General features: G+C 41.5%; 1 protein-coding gene across 1 annotated transcript in view; it reads left to right on the forward strand.

Annotated features, from left to right (window-relative positions):
- Positions 1-13416, forward strand: part of EIF5A2 (eukaryotic translation initiation factor 5A2) — a 33125-nt gene extending 19709 nt beyond the window's left edge. Inside the window, exons 4-5 of the mRNA XM_029617035.1 lie at positions 2600-2731; positions 10372-13416. Of these exons, the coding sequence (XP_029472895.1) occupies positions 2600-2731; positions 10372-10434 (195 nt within the window). The 3' untranslated portion in view covers positions 10435-13416. The remainder of the gene's footprint in view (positions 1-2599; positions 2732-10371) is intronic.
- Positions 13417-18938: the final 5522 nt, after the last annotated feature.

Here is an 18938-nt window from a genome sequence, read left to right on the forward strand (position 1 = left end):
TGTCTGGATCCCGGAGAATGGGAACTCTCAGAAGAAGCGATGTCTCTGATAGTCAAGTGCTGGGGAACTCCCCGTCTAGATCTCATGGCGACGGCCAGAAATGCCAAGGCCGTCCGCTTCTTCAGTCGAAGAAGAGAACATGGAGCAGAAGGAGTCGACGCTCTAGTTCTCCCATGGCCACGTCAGTGTCTTCTGTATGTGTTTCCACCGTGGCCGCTAGTGGGAAAGGTCATTTGAAGAATAGAGGATCATCAGGGTCTGGTGATTCTCGTGGCACCAGAGTGGCCCCGTCGGCCGTGGTTCGCGGATCTTCTCCATCTAGCAGTAGACGACCCTCTCTGGTTCGGTCATCTCCCCCGACTTCTACGTCAAGGGCCAATATTTTTGCCAGTGGCAGATCGCTTCTGTCTTGCGGCTTGGCTTTTGAAAGGCGTAAGATGAGACGTCGAGGTTATCCGGAACCAGTTATATCCACCCTGCTTCGGGCGCGAAAGCCGTCCACTTCGGTCACCTATGTTCAAGTTTGGAAGGTTTTTGAGTGGTGCGTTTCCCAAGATATTCAGGCTCCGCAGGCATCGGTGGGACAGATTCTCTCTTTCCTACAGGCGGGTCTGGATTTGGGTCTCGCCTATAACTCCCTCCGGGTTCAGGTAGCGGCTCTGGGGGCTTTACGTCAGGGGATGGATGACAGCCTTCTGTCTACCCATCCAGATATTCTGCGATTCCTCAAGGGAGTGAAGCATATAAAACCTCCGATATGTCCTCCATGTCAGTCATGGAACTTGAATTTGGTACTTAAGGCTCTCTGTGCTTCGCCTTTTGAACCTTTGCGGTCTGCTTCCCTCAAGGATATCACTCTCAAGACTATTTTTCTTGTTGCTATTACTTCTGCATGACGGATCTCGGAGTTACAAGCGCTCTCATGTCGGGAGCCATACCTCAGATTCTCTTCTACTGGAGCTTCTTTGCGTACGGTACCTTCTTTTCTACCCAAGGTGGTGTCAGGCTTTCACCTTAACCAGTCGGTAGAACTTCCATCCTTTCCCTCTTCGGAGTCGGGTGATCTACATAAGCTAGATGTACGACGTTCTCTGATACACTATCTGGAGGTTACGAATGAGTTTCGTCTTTCTGACCACCTTTTTGTCCTCTGGTTGGGGCCCCGAAGAGGATGCATGGCCTCCAAGCAATCCATTGCTCGTTGGTTGAAGGGAGCTATTGTAGCGGCATATCTGGGATCAGGTAAGTCTCCGCCATTAGTGGTCAAGGCGCATTCTCTTCGTGCTCAGGCCACCTCTTGGGCGGAAAGCTCTTTTGTATCCACCCGAGAAATCTGTAGGGCTGCCACTTGGAAGTCTCTTCATACTTTCACCAGACATTATCGTCTAGACGTTCAGACGTCCTCGGACGGGCAACTAGGAGACAGGGTCATTCGGGCAGGGCTGTCCGTAGCCCACCCGTGATGGGAAAGCTTTGGTACATCCCACCGTCTGGAATGATCCTAGTACATACAGGGAAATGAATTATTCCTTACCTGCTAATTTTCGTTCCTGTAGTACTGTGGAACATTCCAGACACCCTCCCTTGTTTTTGGGGGTTTTTCTCTGTGGGACATCCCTGCTAACCTGTCTCTAATTTTTTTTCTCTTTATCTGTACTTCTGATACTGCAGGTCTGTTTTCTTCCACGCAGTACTGTTTACAAGTTTTGGTGCAGTTTTTATATTTTGTTACTAAATTTGTTGTCTGAGCCCCTGTTGGGTCGACAGTTTTACTGTTTTTTGGAGAACTTGATCCCTCTGGTTTACAAATCTTTATTTTGGCTTGGATATTCTATTTACTGAAAGCTGAAGCAGGGGAGGCATGGCTATAAGGCACCCCCCTGAGTTTTTCGTTCTGACTCCATCTGCTGGACAGGGGACATAACCCACCGTCTGGAATGATCCATGGTACTACAGGAACGAAAATTAGCAGGTAAGGAATAATTTTCATTTAAACACTGTTCCTATAAATTCTCTTGTCATGCTTCAACACTTTTGAACAAATTAACTACCCTTTGTTCCAGCTTCCTTTAAAATCTTTCACTTCACTTCCTACAAATTGACAATTGCTGCTGAATTTTTATTCTATTAAATTGGGAAATGTGTAAATGTCCTAACCATTAATACTTTGTGCTAAACAATCCTGTTTTTTTTTAAACATTTATTTTCCTGATCTTTGTTTGATAGCTTGATTTGAAATAATTCTGTACTGTTAGGTTGTAGGAAGGTATGAATGAAGTATCTTGTGTAAAATTTTAAAGCCTGAACAGTGCATAAGTGGTGGTGCATCAAAATTCAAATTCTGTTCACATGCTCCCAATGACTTATGTGCACATAATGTACTTACTTTTCTCTGATAAATGTCATTCAGCTGCTAAAAGCATCAGTTGAAATGTTAGCTGCAGTTTATTGAAATTTCAGATAGAGCCCACTTCAAGTTGATTTAGTTTGTGCAGATTTGCATGTTGAGAGATTCTAAAAATATTTAAATACATAATGTGTTAGATTATTCAGTGGTGTCAATATTATGTAATTTAACAGTAGTTTGTTCTTTTACTAGCTGCTTGATATTAATGAACAATTCATGTCCCTTCTGGGTGACGGTGGTGACGTTCGTGATGATCTGAGACTGCCAGAAGGTGATCTGGGAAAGGAAATAGAATCAAAAAATGAAGCAGGTGAAGAGATACTGGTAAGTTGAATATATAGTTAGGAGTTGCATGGTTGTGAAAACTGTGGCCTCTATCATTGAATCTTTGTAAGCTGAAATGTTGGAAGGCAGCTTCAACCAATTGACCCTCTATGAACCTCAGAGTGCAATATTTACTGTTATCCCCTTTTTTATTTAAATAACAAAATGTTTAACTTAATTTTGCATGGGTGACAAGTTCATAAGTGTAAGAGAACCTTGAACAGGGCTAAGATGAACTTTGTTCTTGTTTTGAAGAATTCAATGGTTTTTAAATTTTACTAGAGGTTAAAGTTAAATGTTATAAAATGTTAAAATATTAAGGACTATTGTAAATCACATACATAGTAAATTCTTTGAGATTTCGGATACTATAGTGGGACAGTAGGATAAAGTATCCTGCAGAATCATGCAGGTTGACATCACGTGCAAATTTAGTTTCTAGCTCACACATACTTTACCTTTGGCATTGCTATCAAGGTGGTCTATAAGACATCCATAAAAGTAAAGGAAAACACTGAAATGTGTGCGAAATAGTAAGAGAAAATGCATATATAAATGAAACACATTGCTTTTAGACTTGTAGGGCAGAGAATCTTAGGACCCTTTGTTTTGCGACCTTGAAGTGATAAAGTCTTGTATCCAGGGCTGGTGCTGGCTTTTTGCTGCCCTGTGCGAGTTATTGCCCCCTCCCCGATTCATTCAGTGTTTGTCCCAAGCCTGTCTGAGCCCAGCTCCCTCCTGCAATCTATTTTTAAAAACTGACATGCCCCCTAACCCATGTATAGGGAAGGGTATTAGGTTCCCTAGGCAAACCTTACAGCCTTGCACATGTTGCCACCCCCCACTTACTCCTACACCCTTTACAAACCGAATAAAATTAGCATTTATAACACATTTTACATGAAAAACATTCAAAAGCAGTTTTGAGGCAAAAATTACATGTATATTATATTTACATATACTGCTTTGGTGCCAACCAGAAAACTGCAAGACACTTGGAACTCCTATGGAATTAAACTTTTTGTAATGTTTGGTGTGTGGGCTTGGCCCTCAAAGCCATGAATAAACAGAATTATTGCAATATATTAATCTTCCATACCAAAACGCTAGCACCCTCTTCTATGAAAAGGCAACACGGCACATATTTTGCCAGGCCCTAGTACATCAATAAAACTCTTAGGAAACCAGGCTGTTAGATCCCTGCACACATTACATGCCAGCAAACTACCTCACCTCTGTCTCACATTCAGAACAGAGATCCTGACAAGTACAGAATAAAGAGATCAGAAAGTATAAACACGTGCTGAGAAGGACTGAACTGGAACCCACAACAAGACAGCCTCTATATTCAGAGTAACAATGGGAAACCAATATGAAAAATACACTTGAGTAACTAAATTCAAATTTCTAAAGACAAAGGCTTAATGTTCTCACTCTTAAGGATCAACATAACACCGAAGCGGTTACTTAACATTTCCTCTGCCTGGTCAGTCATATGTAATCAGTCCACCAGTTATTTGAAAAAACTTCAGGTGAGAATTGCTTTTTTAAATTTGCTAACACTGACTTTATCAATTGTAAATTTGCGATTAATTACTGCTCATTCATACTTAAAAATGAGTGAGCAGTAATTCATCACAAATTTACAATTGATAAGTTCATAGTGTGTATGAGCAAATTGTAAAAAGCAAAATTCTCACCTGAAGTTTTTTCAAATAACTCTAGACAGAACTTTTCCTCTGCTTGGCCAGTCATATGTAAAAGTAACTGCATTGGTGTTATGATCCTTAAGAGCGAGAACATTAAGCTTTTGTCTTTAGAAATTTCAATTTAGTGTATTTTTCACAATACTCTTTTTTTGACTTGCTACATACACTTGTGGATTTTCAACTATTTTTGGATGAAAAATATTTTCCCATTGATAAGCAGGCTGAATTAGCCATGCAGAGACATCCCCCTGGTGGCCCAAAGTGGAAACTTTCTCCACATATTGAGCTGTGCTCTGCATGGCTGTTCCTATGCCATTACCTGACTCCATTTTCGTTCTTCCTACACAGCTCATGTGGATTCTTCTCTCATGCCTTTTTTCTTTTTTTCTTCATTATACACCTCTGTGTACCCAAAAAGCACTTTTAAGTGCTGCTAATGGCACCCAAAGCCCCCGGATTCAAATATTGCCAGTTTGGCAAAGTTATGTCTGTGATGGACTTAGCTATTGCTACATGTGCCTGGGCCCAATGCCAACACTCTGAAGATTGCCAGGCTAAGGGAAAACAGGTCATCGGGCTCCTATGCACAGACACCACTCCACTCAGTCGTCCCTGGTGCTGCCATCGAAGAGGCTAACCCCAGGTAAATGAGCAGCATTGCTGGATCCAGTTTCCAAGGGACAAGGTCAGGTGCCCCCCCAAAAGAGCCTGATGGTAGGGGTTCGGGAGACAAACCCCAACAAGACCAGATGGTGCCAGCAAAACCAAGAGCTGCCCTGCAGCAGCCAGTGGTTCAGAAGGCAAACCATGACGCAAGTCGACACATGAAGTAGGATGCGCCATGGCACCTTCGCAAGACATGCAAAAGTCTTCGCAGGGGGATCAATGATGCACAACTCGATGCTGATGCAGGCTTTATCGATGCATGCGTTGAAAGGGCAAAGGAAAAATAGCTGTTTGATGTAGGACTACCATTCATCAACACCTTCGATGCACAAGCAGCATAAGACTAACATCCAAAAGGTGCATCTCAGTGGTTTTCACTGTGGAGGAGCTTCATGTTAAGACTCTGATTATAGATGTCATGAATATCTCAGATGGGTCTTGATCTTTTCCCAGGGTACTATATTTACAGCCTTTGAGGTCTCTAAACTAAAGTGAGACTAAAGCAGTGGAAAAAGGTAAACAATGGAGTGCCTCAGGAATCTGTACTTGGACCGGTGCTTTTTAATATATTTATAAATGATCTGGATAGGGGTACAATGAGAGAACAAATTTGCAGATGACACAATTATGTGGAGTAGTTAATTCTCAAGCGGTTGTGATAAATTGCAGAAGTACCTTGCAAGACTGGAAGATTGGGCTTTCAGATGGCAGATGAAATTTAATGTGGCAAGTGCAAAGTAATGCATATAGGGGAAAAATGACCCTTGCTGTAGTTATCACAAAAACAATGGCTCAGTTCCTCAAATTCAAAATCGCAAAACAAAGACTTGAAGAAAAACTGCAAACTTGCAGAATGTTTAGATTCATAAATCTTTATTCCAAAGGAAATTCAAACACCAATATAAGAGAGGGGTTGTAGCCCTGTAAGGGCAAGAGCCCATGAGACTGGAGCACTAGTTTTTCTGCTACCACCCCCTATTAGTGTTTGAATTTCCTTTGGAATAAAGATTTATGAATCTAAACATTCTGCAAGTTTGCAGTTTTTCCTCAAGTCTTTTTGCCTTGCTGTAGTTATACATTGTTAGTTCTATCTTAGGAGTTACCACCCAAGAAAGAAATCTAGGCATCATAGTGTATTATATATTGAAATTGTCAGCTCAGTGTGCTGTGGTGATCAAAAAAGCAAGCAATATTAGGAATTGGGAAGGGAAATGGCAAAAGAGGATGTTGTCATGCCTCTGTATTGCTCCATGGTGAGACCGCATCTTGAATACTTTGTGCAGTTCTGGTTGCTTCATCTCAAAGATAATTACATTGGAGAAAGTGCAGAGAAGGGTGACCAAAAAGGGCATGGAACAGCTGCCCTGTTAGCCTTTCCTAAGGAAGGGCTGTTCAGTTTGGAGAAGACAACTGAAGGGGGATATGAGGTCTACAAAATCACGAAAGGACTTTAACTGGTTAATGTAAATTGGTTATTTTCTCTCAGGTAATAGGACTAGGGGGGCACTCCATGAAGTTAGTAAGTAGCTTATTTAAAACAAATCAAAACTATTTTTCACTTAGTGTGTAGTTAAGCTCTGGAATTCATTGCCAGTGGATATTAGAGCAGTTAGTATAACTGCGTTTTAAAAAAAGGTTTGGATAAGTTCCTAGAGAAGTCCATAAACTATCAATAAGGAATAGTAGCTTGGGATCTGTATAATGTTTGGGTACTTGTGACTTGAATTGGCCACTGTTGGAAATAGGATACTGTGCGAGATGGACACTTGGTCTGACCCAGTTTGGCATGTTCTAAGCTTTCCTCCCAACAGAGGATCCAAACATTTAGTGAACTGGCTCGCACCTTGAAATGTTAGTTGCAAACCTCCACACGTCAAATACTTACCATTCTGGGTCATATGGCAGCAGCTAGATATGTTGTATCGCACACCTGCCTTCATATGTGGCACCTACAGTGGGGACTCTACAGTGGTCTCAGCACAACCACTACATCGTGAAGACTCGTCATAGACTGGTGGCTATCTCCCCAGGTGCTGGAAACAGGAGCACCATTTCGAATTCTACAGCACCAGATTGCTATGACAATGTATGCATCATGTACTGCACCTAAATACACATAGGATCTGGGCTCCATGGAAGACACACACACACCCACACCCCCTGCATGGACCTCTTCAGGACAGAAGCCAACACAAGACAGCTGCAACTTTGCTGTCTATCCTAGTACGCACAGGGTCGCCCAAGATAGTTTCCAGTTCCCTGGACGGAGAAGCTGTTCTATGCATATCTGCTGATATACCCGATAGGGCGAGTGACCCATAAGTACAACAAAGACTAATCAGATCTCAACCTTATTGCACCAGCGTGGCCCAGAGAACCATGGTTTGCCTATCTTGTACAGCTAATGATTCAACCACCAATTCCCTTGGGAAACAGGAAGACCTACTGTTGCAGGAAGGAGGCACGCTCGTGCATCCGCTACGCTTCTCTCTGCTTCTAATGGCTTAGAAAGGCCTTAGGTCACCTCTTCCTTAGGGACATTGATACTCTTATCTGCTAGGAAACCATCTATAAGGAAGAGTTATGCTGGCAAATGGCACAGGTACTCCAATTGGATTGCCACAGTATCAATAGACCTCACAAGGTCTCCAAAGCAAATACTTCAATATCTGCATGGTATATTCTTGTGACGATGTCTAAAGTGCACCTCAGTGCTATTGCAGCATATCACTCCGCACATGAGATCAATCTCAATGCATCCACTAGTGTCTCTCTTCATGAAGAGTATTAGATTCATCTCCTAGTTCCCTGGGATATCAACCTGGTCTTGGAGAAACTCGTGCATCCACAGTTTGAACTGATGCAATCCGCCACCATGAAATCGTACATGGAAATTCTTGTTCCTGGTGGCCATTTCAGTGAGACAGGTGAGTGAGCTTTAGGCTTTTGTGCACTACCCTCCTTATTTGCAGTTCTATCATGAGTCACCTTGCGGACCCACCTATCCTTTCTCCCCAAGGTGATCTTAGCCTTTCACTCGAATCAGACAATCGCCTTGACTTTCTTTCCAAAACCATATGCCATGGACAGAGGGTCCTTCATACCTTTAGACTGCAAAAGGGCCCTGGCTTATTACATACTCAATCCTCAGAGCAAAATTCTCAACTGTTCATCTTTCAACCTGAACATGCCAGGTTTACGGGTTGCTAAAAGGACGTTGGCAAACTGGTTGTTTGTAGTGTGTTCATTTCTGCTACTCATCAGGATTGACTTCTGGATGGAGTGAGTGCATCAACTCGGAGCCACAGTGGGATCCATAGCTCACCTCAGATGTGGACATATGCAAATCAGCTACTTGGTCATCTCTGTATATTTTCACAGCCCATTATTGCTTCTGACAAGCTAGATCAGATGCAGCAGTGGGTGAGGCAATATTGTGCTTTGCTACGCACATGTAAAGCTGTCCACTGAAGGCAGTTTCTCGCACACCAAGCCTCTCAACCTGTGCCAGTCTTAAAGATGTGATCAAGAGACCATTAGCTGGAAACTCCCAGACAGAAATGGCTAATTCAGCCTGCTTATCGATGGGGGAAAAGTTTGCATACTGTAAACAGTGTTTTCCATAGATAGCACAATGAATTAGCCATGCGATCCCAACCTCCTCCCTGGACAGCTCATTACTCATTCTGTCTGTTTTTCTTCTGTTTGCTGTTCATGTGTGCTTTCTATCAATTGAGTTGAGTAATGGCACAGGAATGGCTGCGCAGGCCTGCAGAGCACAGCTCGGATTCTGCTTCTGGCTGCCTGGGAGACATACGAGACAGTATGGCTAATTCATCCTGCTACCTACAGAAAACAGTTTACAGTTAGGCAAACTTGCTTTTACCATTTTTCATAAAACGTTAAAATCAAGAAATATAAAATAGAATATTAATCATATTCATAAATATTTCAAACCAGTTAAAATATCAAATTTCCAACACCAAATTTCAAAACTTCTGAATAAAAGATCCAATTAAAATTAATTTCCCCCCAAAATTAAATATTTCCAAAGAATAGAAACATCAAATCATACCCAGTAATTAAAATTAAGGATTAAAACTCTGCTCTCCATACCTGGGATCTTTTGATTTCTAGTCACCGAGATCATCATAAATTGGGGGAAGGAGGACTGCACAAATTTTCTTCTCTTGCACACTAACATTTCATTCTGTCACACACTGACGTACACAAGCTCCCTCATAGATAACATTGTGTGGGGGTGTGCATGCCTGTGAGCCTATGTGAGAGACAGGCTCCTGCTCACACATACACAGCTTCCTGTTGTCATTGGACTGTGGGATGAGCTCCACCACGGCCCACCAGCCTTCCTGCTTGAGGGGGGGGGGGGGAGCGGAAGCTATGTGTACCAACAGGAAACATTTTTTGTGTAGGCATGCAAATAAAAGGGAACACTGGGCCTCATTTTCAGCCACAGAAGGTTAAGTTCCACCGGCAGCCTGGGGCTGCTTCTGCTACTGGCCCCCCCCACCACAGTGTGTCCCTGTATGTGAATGCATGTTATACATACCTGGTTATGCCAGGGCTGGGTTTTTCTCCAGCACTGGTATAAAATGCTTAGTATGACATGGATGTGAGTAGTGGGGCTTCTCAAATCTGTCATGATGAACCCACAACCTGTATAGTTTTTAGGGTACCCACAATAAACATATAAAACTTAGTAAATGTTGGGTCTCTAGTGCACACAGATCTCATGTATTCATTGAGTATCCTGAAAGCCTGACTGGCCATGAGGGTCACCAGTAGATGAATGGGAATCCCGGGACTATCCTGCTGTACCTCTGCAGAGAGCAGAACTATGCTGCCTACATCTCAGATTCCTCAAGTGTGCTGTTTTTTCAGTCTCCCCACCCCAAGTTCTTCTCCACACTCTTGTCCAAGGATAGCTGATGAGACTATATGTACTGCTCAACTGTCCCAGTAAGCTGTCTCACTCAAAGTAGTGTCCTCAAAGTTAATATTTTACCCCTTAATATAATTAACATTAGTTAACAAGTAATAGCTAATTTATAGAAGGGTTGTCTTTGAACTTTGGTGCACTGTTTTATTTATCATTTTAGTAGACTACTCTTGTGTTTTTATTCCATGTGTGTATTCTTTGGACAGGGTCTTTTGAAGCCTAGTTAATACTGAAAAACATGTCAATTTCATAGATAATTTCATGCTAAGAATTAAAAGTTCATGAACTGTAACATTTTTTTTCAGATTTCAGTCCTGTCTGCAATGAGTGAAGAATGTGCTGTAGCCATCAAGCCCATGACCAAATAAACAGGGATCACCAGGCTCGAGCTGATTGCTCAGGTCCAAACCATAGATCTAAAATTTGGTTCGATCGTCACCAAAGCTATGGCCTTCACAAACAACCTCATTTCTTTTTGAATGGTTTCAAAATAGTGCTGGATTCTGGATTAGTCTTGCAAGTTAACTGGCAATTTTCAAAATCACGGAAGTTTTGAATTCTTTATAGTTGTCTTACCTTTAACATTCCTGTAGGTCAGTTTGTGGGTCCAAGAAACCTGTTCAATTTCTAGTCAGTATATATATATTTTTTTTGCTTGAGCATATCTGTTTATATGGACAGGTGATGCATCAGGCTTTCAGTTAATTCGATAAAAGGCACCTGGGGCTTATAATTACACAAATCAATGTACAGTATGAAATAGTTTAAACAGCATATTAAAATTTAAATTACACAAATCTAAAATTGTATTAACTTATACAGCCAATTTTTAAATTATATGCAATTGTACTGTTCTGAGCTCTAGGTACCAATCATAATTCTTGGACTGCGAAACTCAAGTGATGAAAAATGCCAGTTGACTTGCTCCCCTCCCTCCTTGTCCCCAAATACATCCTGTTGGCCATGTGCAACTTGCTGTTTTACCTCTGTATTTTACTATGCCAACCTGGCATACATATTGTAACCTTATCAAATGGCATCGCAGCCTGTCTATGGTTTAGACAGGCACTCAGTGTTGGGTGGATGCTGCATAGGTAAAAAGTGGCACAGATCGGGGGATAGTTAAAGCTACAGATTTTCACTCGAGGCCTTTGTCATCAGACTGAAAAAAAAATAAAAATAGAAAAATGCAGTTCAGTTGCTTTTTCTTTTATTGTATTTATCTTGAAATATTAAAAGGAGTAAAGAACTTCCCAGGAATTTATTTGCAGTGCTTCCGTTGTTTTTTTAAGTACAGCTGTTTGGATTCTAATTTTGGTTATAAGTGACTTTTTGGACAGTTTTTTAAATCAAAATAACTTTGTGTGGGATTAGCTTGAAAATGTTCTGCTTTTTGAAAGTTTCATACTTTAGAAAGCAGGATTGTTACAAGTTCTTTAAAGTTCCACTTATGGATATGGAGTAGATATGAACATATAATAAGTTAAATTATGATTTGCATGTAGAATTCAGTCATGTTACACCATATTACAAGAGCTATTAGTTGTATAAGAGCTGTAGCACATGTGTTAAAGTTTCTGGGGAGAAGAGGACTGGATGACTGAACTGGCACAGCCTTTCCACTGCTAGATGACCAGTTGAAATCCAGCTCAAATTGGTTATGATCAAAGTTACTGCTGTCTGTGGCCTATGAGAAACGAGTTGCTGGTCTGTCTGGTTCCCACTGGACAAGCGTACAGAGGAATGAAAAACACTATCTTGCGCGGGCACTAATTGGCACAGGCTCTAAGGCTTGAGTAGGTATAAATATAGGGTAATTCAGTTGCTTCTATTTTCCATTTTGGAGCATGGTTTAGGTGCAGTGGGGGGATAATCTTGCACTGCCACTGTCCATACTGTACCAATTCTGTGGATTAATAGAGGGCTTTGGTTTTCAGTGCTGTTGATCTGGCACATTTAACATGCACTAAATTCACTTTTGAAAAGTACATTTTTTCCAAGTTTTACTGTTGATGAAACAGTTTTGATTTGTGCATCTCCGTTCAACAAAATTTAGAAGCTTGACTTGGAAAGTAATTTTTATAAATGCAAAACTGTAATAGAACTTAATTGTACCTACTTTATTTTCAAAAAATACCTGACTTTGACTTGCATCTTATAGAGCCTAGAATTTGTCTTCTGAATATAACTTCTATGGGCAGCAATATTCTCAATTGTGTATAATCATCAGTTCTTTTGCAAACTTGTTCTGTGTTAGTGTTTTTTCCCTTTTGAGCACATCCATGTTGAGTTGAAAATTACTGTAACCTCTGAAGTAAGACTTTTGCATAGTATTGCCATAGGATTATGTGAGCACTTCTGCAATTTCATGTCATTTTACTATTTGAAACAGCAATCTGGACTTCACAAGTATTGATGTAAAGTGGATTAATATTTGACAACAGACTGAGCACTGGGGCATAACAGCAAATAACTGAATATTTGTCATTGTAGACCTTCATAGCAGCAAGGTTTTGTATATCTGAGCTCTGCATATGAAGAGAAATTGACCATCGGTCTACTTGTTATATAAAGCAAATGTTTTGAAACCAAAAAGGCATGAAAGCCCACACTTAGTAGACTGAGTCCATCGCAAGACACCTGAATTTCAAGCTTACAGAAGCTCAGTACTTTTCTAGTACACCTTTATTTGCTTTATGCATGGACAACTTTTAAAGCACAGCAAAACACAACTTTACTTTTCAGCATTTACTTCTGTAATACCTGTTGCCTCTTATAGGTACTTTTTACCTGTTTAATCATGCAGCTTGTAGTAATGATCACCAACAGGAAGTGTTAGGCCAAGTTTGATATGTATTATGATATAATGCTCTAATACATGAAAACATGGTAAATGCAGAGAACTTCTTATGTGAATTGTAGTGTAGCTTTTAATTTTAGGGCCAGGAAGCTTTAAAGATTCCTCAGTTTAAGGTGGAGTTATCCCAGTTTCTGTAGAAGTGTTTTTACATAACTAAGGGAAAGACTGTAGCCATGTTGGTCCTAGGAAAAGTTGTCTGAGGCTTTTGAAATGACTGAAAAGGACCCACATGGCCATGTGTATGTGATAGCATCTGTGCAATTTCTTTGCTAGTTCAGTCAAAAAGGGATCAGAACCTCCAACAGATATTAGTGTGAAAATATATTTAAAAGGCACAATTAAGGGTTTGCTAAAATCTGAAATGCTGACATTTCGTAACTTTAATGTTTTAAGTTGAAACAATTTCTGCCTTATTCGCTCAGTATTTTTTTGTGAAGCTACACATACAACTGGACCTTAATAAAAACAATGTATGTGTTTGTCTTGTTAACTTGAGTCCTCTTGTGTTTTAATGGTTCAAAAAATGAACTGCCAAGTATAATTTTAGCATTGTGTACAACCAAACACTTAAGTTGACGTCTACACAGTTCCTCATTTAAAATTCTAAAGAAATAGGGATCCTTCTGTAAAACTTTGTGTAGCTGTGCTCTACAGCAGTACTTCCAAATTGGTCTGAGAACATTTAGTACATGTCAAATGGCTTTGTGGCATGGGTGGCTGAGTGGTTCTGGACACTTAACTACCCCAGGTCAGCCATTTGCCTATTTTTGAGCAGTTTTTATGCAGTACATGTCTGCATAACTTCTATAAATGGTTCTGGTTTAACTTTTACTTTTTTTTTTACCAGTATTCAGTAGGTGAAAGGCATTTCCACCAAAACCACTCCTTTTTTTTTTTTTTTTTAAATTTCATGAAGCCATAGATAAAATATTTTTAGATGTAGAAAATCTAGTGCTTAATTTTTATAGTTCCAAATAAATTTGGTTCCTACATTCAGTGCTGGACAAATCATGGTGGTTGAGTGCCACAAAGTGATTTCTAGCCCTATGGTATTAGCTGTACTCCTGGCTAGTAGGAGAACTGGGCAGCTTACCTCCATTGGTTTGGGAGGTGAATGATCATAGCTCTAAACCAGATTTGTCCTTACTGATATTGGTCCTTGGTTATAATGGTACCATATGCATATGCTGGTAGCTGTGAAGGACAATGAAAGTGACATTTTAGCATGTCCTGCCTGTCTAATCAGAAGCATGGTTTAGTGTGGTCATGGATAAAATCTAAGATTTAAATATACAAGTTAATCCTAAGCATAAGGTGGATTTGAAACTGTCATTGATTTCTCACTTTATAATTACCAGCTTGAAGTTCAAGTTAGTATTATCTTTATATGACTTCATCACTATAAAGTTGATTCACTTTTTTGGCAAGCTCCTTGGGCTTTGCATTTTATCAAGATCCTTTAGTTTTTGTTTTGAATATTAGTACACTAAGTTGCTTCAGTGTCATCTGCAAAATTAGGTATTTGAAGCATGAATAAAATTCTGCTAAAATGACACTTTAGGTATAGGTTAAGGCTTTGGAAAGTACACTTGAGTACTTACGTATTTCATTTTGAAAATGACACTTGGGCAAGCATGGTCAGTAACTACTGCAATCTTAGCCTTGTACAGCACAATTATTTTATCAGTTAATGCCTCAAGTGTTGGTATATTACCTTTGACAACTAAAGGTTTTACATGTGAATTGTCTGCATATCTATACTGGAGTATGGCTTGTCTTTTATATTAGGTATAACGGACTCAAGATTTAATATTGCTGGTAAATGCTTTAGTTCAAGGAGTTTTGAATCCTAGAATAGCATGTATATTGTCTGATCTGGCAGATGCTTTTACTCCAGAAATGTGATACTTCAATAGTACATGCAGAAGTTCAGTTATTGGGTAATTACTATGGTTATCTGAAGTTTTGTGCAGATTTAGAAATCGTTAGATTTTAAATACTTGATTAAAAATTTTTGTAAAATTGCAATTTAGAATCTAGCTTAATTCCAGTTGTACGCTGCAAATATAATTCTTATCACTTTTGGCTATTGTAGGTGTGATGACATGCAGTAGAAATTGTTATAATCCATCAAAAAACCCATGTTGAAGATGACTTTGTATTTGTTTTGCCCTGTATTTTAAATTCTCATCTGTAAACATGTATGAAATATAAAAATATTTGGCTTCTGAGTATTTGACTTCTATATTGTAAATCCAGTGACTAGTGTACCATACAACACCAAATTAGTGCTTTTTGCTCAATGTTACTGTAGCTTTTAGAAAAAAATCCCAGGATTCAAAATTCATTTTTTCAGTAAGGGGAAGACCATAAGTGTAAGAGCATGGTTTTGTTGAATAGCAAATGTATAGCTTTCTAATTAGCATAAACTCAGAAATGAAATAAGTTCACATAGTGCATTTAGTTGGGAAGCTTTAATTTGTGTGTGATTTGCTTGATTGTATAGTTTTCTTTAGCATTGAAGTTTTGAATAATGAATGGCTACAGAGACCAAACAAGTCTTATTTATAATTGAATATTTAAGAATGTGGAGGGGAAAAATTATCAAAGATCCTTTTTCAAAACTTTTCCAGCAAAATTTTATTTAAAAGGCAGAAGGTCACCAACAGTTCCCATGTTACTGATCCTTAAAAGGTACTGGAGCTTTTAATTTAATTGTTAAATTTCCTATAATGTAGCCAGATGGACTCGGGACCAATCGGTTGTGTTCTGCCAGCAGATGGAGACGGAGTCAGGTTTCAGAGCTGATGTCACCCTAGATACACTCCCTCCTCTCCTGTGGTGATACCTAAAAGGTCCCTCTCCCAGTTGAGAATTCTTGAAGTGATTTCAGAGATCCCTCAGAGGTGTGCCTTGGGCCAGTTCCCAGTGTAGACTGTGCTGATCAAGCAGCTGAACGGCAGCAGATGCAGGAAACTGAGTGTGGCGGTGATAGCCAAAGCCCTCTACCCCTGCAGCTGGAGACAGTCTATATTCAGCCGGTAAGCGCTGAGCCCAGGTAGGTGTTACAAAACTTTTTTATCTTCACAGAAGGGTTTTTAGTAAGACTTCCTCTTGTCTCCTTGCTCGGCATGCTGTACAGACTTCATTCTCCCAGGACAGGCAGGATGATAGTCCTCACATATGGGTGACAGTTGGAGCCCTGTTACGGAATACATTTGTCAAAGTTGCTAGAACACTGAGCATGCCCAGCATGCAACTAACCATGTAGCCACCAGGAGACCTTCAGTCTTTTTTTTTTTTTTTTTTTTTCCTGCACAGCAGTTACCTCAAGGTTTAGGGGCTCTGAGATTTCTCATAACTTTCCTCACGGAAATATTTGAAGTTTAACTTAAAAAAAAATCCCTCATGGGGTCTCCCATCACACTGTTCCCTCCGCTCTGTGTTTTTCCCGTACTTGCAGTCAGTTCCCGGCAGCTTGCCACTTCAACGCCCGGTCACTGACCACACGCCCACCCTCGACGGGAGCCACCAATGCAGGAGTCTGTGCCTAAGCACATCTCATCCCCGGTGCCCTCAATGCCTGCGCCGCATCCATCGATGCCTTCCTGCCCTCTCGACTTTGGTATATTTCCTCCCTCAGGAAGCCCATCGGGAGAAGAGGAAAGCACCTATAATCCATGGGAAGATGCATCCTCAGATGATTCTTCACAAGCTTCCGAGGACTTGCTCTCAGAGCCTTCACCCCCCGGAGGAAAGGCAATGATCTCTCCTTTGCAAGTTTTGTCAAGGAGATGTCTGAGACTATGCCATTTTCGCTAGTTACGGAGGAAGACACCACAAGATGTTGGAGGTCTTACAATTCGTAGATCTAGAAGAGATAGTGGCAATACCAGTGCATGAAGTTCTCCTGGACCTGGGACCATCCAGGTACGGTACCTCCAGTCAACAGACAGATGCTACATACCTGGTCAAACAAGCCCCAGGTTTTCAAAAGTCAACTGCCCCACCACTCTATAGTATTTCAGGGGTCCATGTTGATAGCATGAATAGCAGCATATCAACTATACATGATCCAATATAATAGAAATCTCTGGAAACAAGTCCAGGAGTTTGCAGAGACATTACCGCAGCTAAAAGGATTGGAAGCAGGCAAACACAAGGTCAGAGATGCCTACAATTCTTTTGAAACAGCAGCCAGAGTCTTGGCAGTGGGCATCAGTGCTAGGTGCTGGGCCTGGTTCAAGGCCTCAGACCTATGCCCGGAAGTGCAGGACAAACTTGCAGATCTACCCTGTATAGGAGACAACCTGTTCGGGGACAAGATCCAGGATGCAGTGACCCACTCAAGACCATTATGAGACCCTGCAGCAGTTGTCAACTGACTCCCCAGATGTTCCCACCCTAGCCTGCAGGGGCACATGTAGAGATTCCAGGAAACTATTCTACAGGCCACGTAGATATTACCCCCCTGTGTCCCGTGCATGACCAACTCGGGCACCTCAGAGGGGACATGCATGCCAAGCAAGAACACCTAGACCACAGCCAGCTCCATAAGCTGGTCCTGCGGCTGGATTTTGACTCCTTTCCAGAGAGCAGCAGCCATTGCCACTTTGTAACAAATTGGCACCCAATTACCATGGACCAGTGGGTATCGTCCATCATAGCCCACAGTTACCGTCTAAATTTTTCAAAAATCCCCAGACATCCCACCCAATCCATTCTGGAGCTGGGACAATGACACAGGAATATTAGAGCTCTCGACCCTTCTGTCGGCCAGAGCCGTGGAACCGGTTCCACTGAATCAGCAAGGGGGGGGTCTACTCCAGATATTTCCTAATTCCAAAAAAGACCAGCAGCCCCTTGCCTGTCCTGGATCTCCATGCCTTGAACACATTTCTTTACAAGGAACAGTTCAGAATGGTATCCCTGGGCACCATGCTTCCTCTGCTACAACAGGGGGATTGGCTCTGCTCTCTGGATCTTAAGACACACCCACATTGCAATCTTCCCTCATTGCAAGTATTTGATTCGTAGTAAGGCACAGGCACTATCAATACAAGGTACTACCATTTGGTGTGGCCTCAGCGCCCCAATTGTTTACGAAGTGCCTGGCAGTCATGGCTACACAGTTACCCAGCAGGGGCATATGTTTTTCCATACCTGGACGACTGGCTTATAAAAAGCCAGTCCAAATGAGCCCTAGACTCCCTCTGTCTCACCCTAAGACTTCTAAACTCATTGGGATTTCTAATCAATTACTCCAAATCCCATTTGACCCTGTCTCACCATCTGTCCTTTATAGGAAGAGATCTGGACATGACGCTAACCAGAGCATTCTTACCAGACTGCCCGACTATGCTGTCCAACCTTGCCAGCTCTATCCTCAGTCAGAAAAGAGCCTCCGCTGGCCATCTACTCAAGTTGCTCAGCCATATGGCATCAACAGTCCACGTCACCCCAATGACACGCCTTGCCATGCGAGTGACACAATGGACTCTAAAAGCTCAGTGGCAACAAGCTACTCAACTGCTTTCGTCCCTGGTACACATAATCAGCCAACTTCGTCTGTCCCTTGCCTGATGGACACACACACAGCCAACTTACAAGTGGGTCTTCCTTTCCACCAATCGGCTCCTCAGGTGACCTTAACCATAGACTCCTCCAACCTAGGTTGGGAAGCCCATGTCCCAAGGCCTTCAAAGTTGATCTGAGAGGTTGCTTTGGCTGTTGTCCAAGTCCAAAGGGACTTGGACAACAGCCGAAGCAACCTCTCAGATCAACTTTCTGGAGCTTCGGGCGATACGGTATGCCCTTTATGCATTCCCGGACTGCCTCTCCAACAAAGTTGTCTTAATTCAAACAGACAACCAAGTTGCAATGTGGTTCCTGAACAAACAGGGGGGCATGGGCTCTTACCTGCACCACCAGAAGGTGGTGCAGGTAAGAGCCCATGGAACAAAGGCCTGCTATATACATATCCTCCAATTCTGCTAATAAGCAAGAGACTTG

This window comes from Rhinatrema bivittatum, chromosome 9 (assembly GCF_901001135.1).
Source record: "Rhinatrema bivittatum chromosome 9, aRhiBiv1.1, whole genome shotgun sequence".
In the NCBI taxonomy this organism is placed as follows: Eukaryota; Metazoa; Chordata; class Amphibia; order Gymnophiona; family Rhinatrematidae; genus Rhinatrema; species Rhinatrema bivittatum.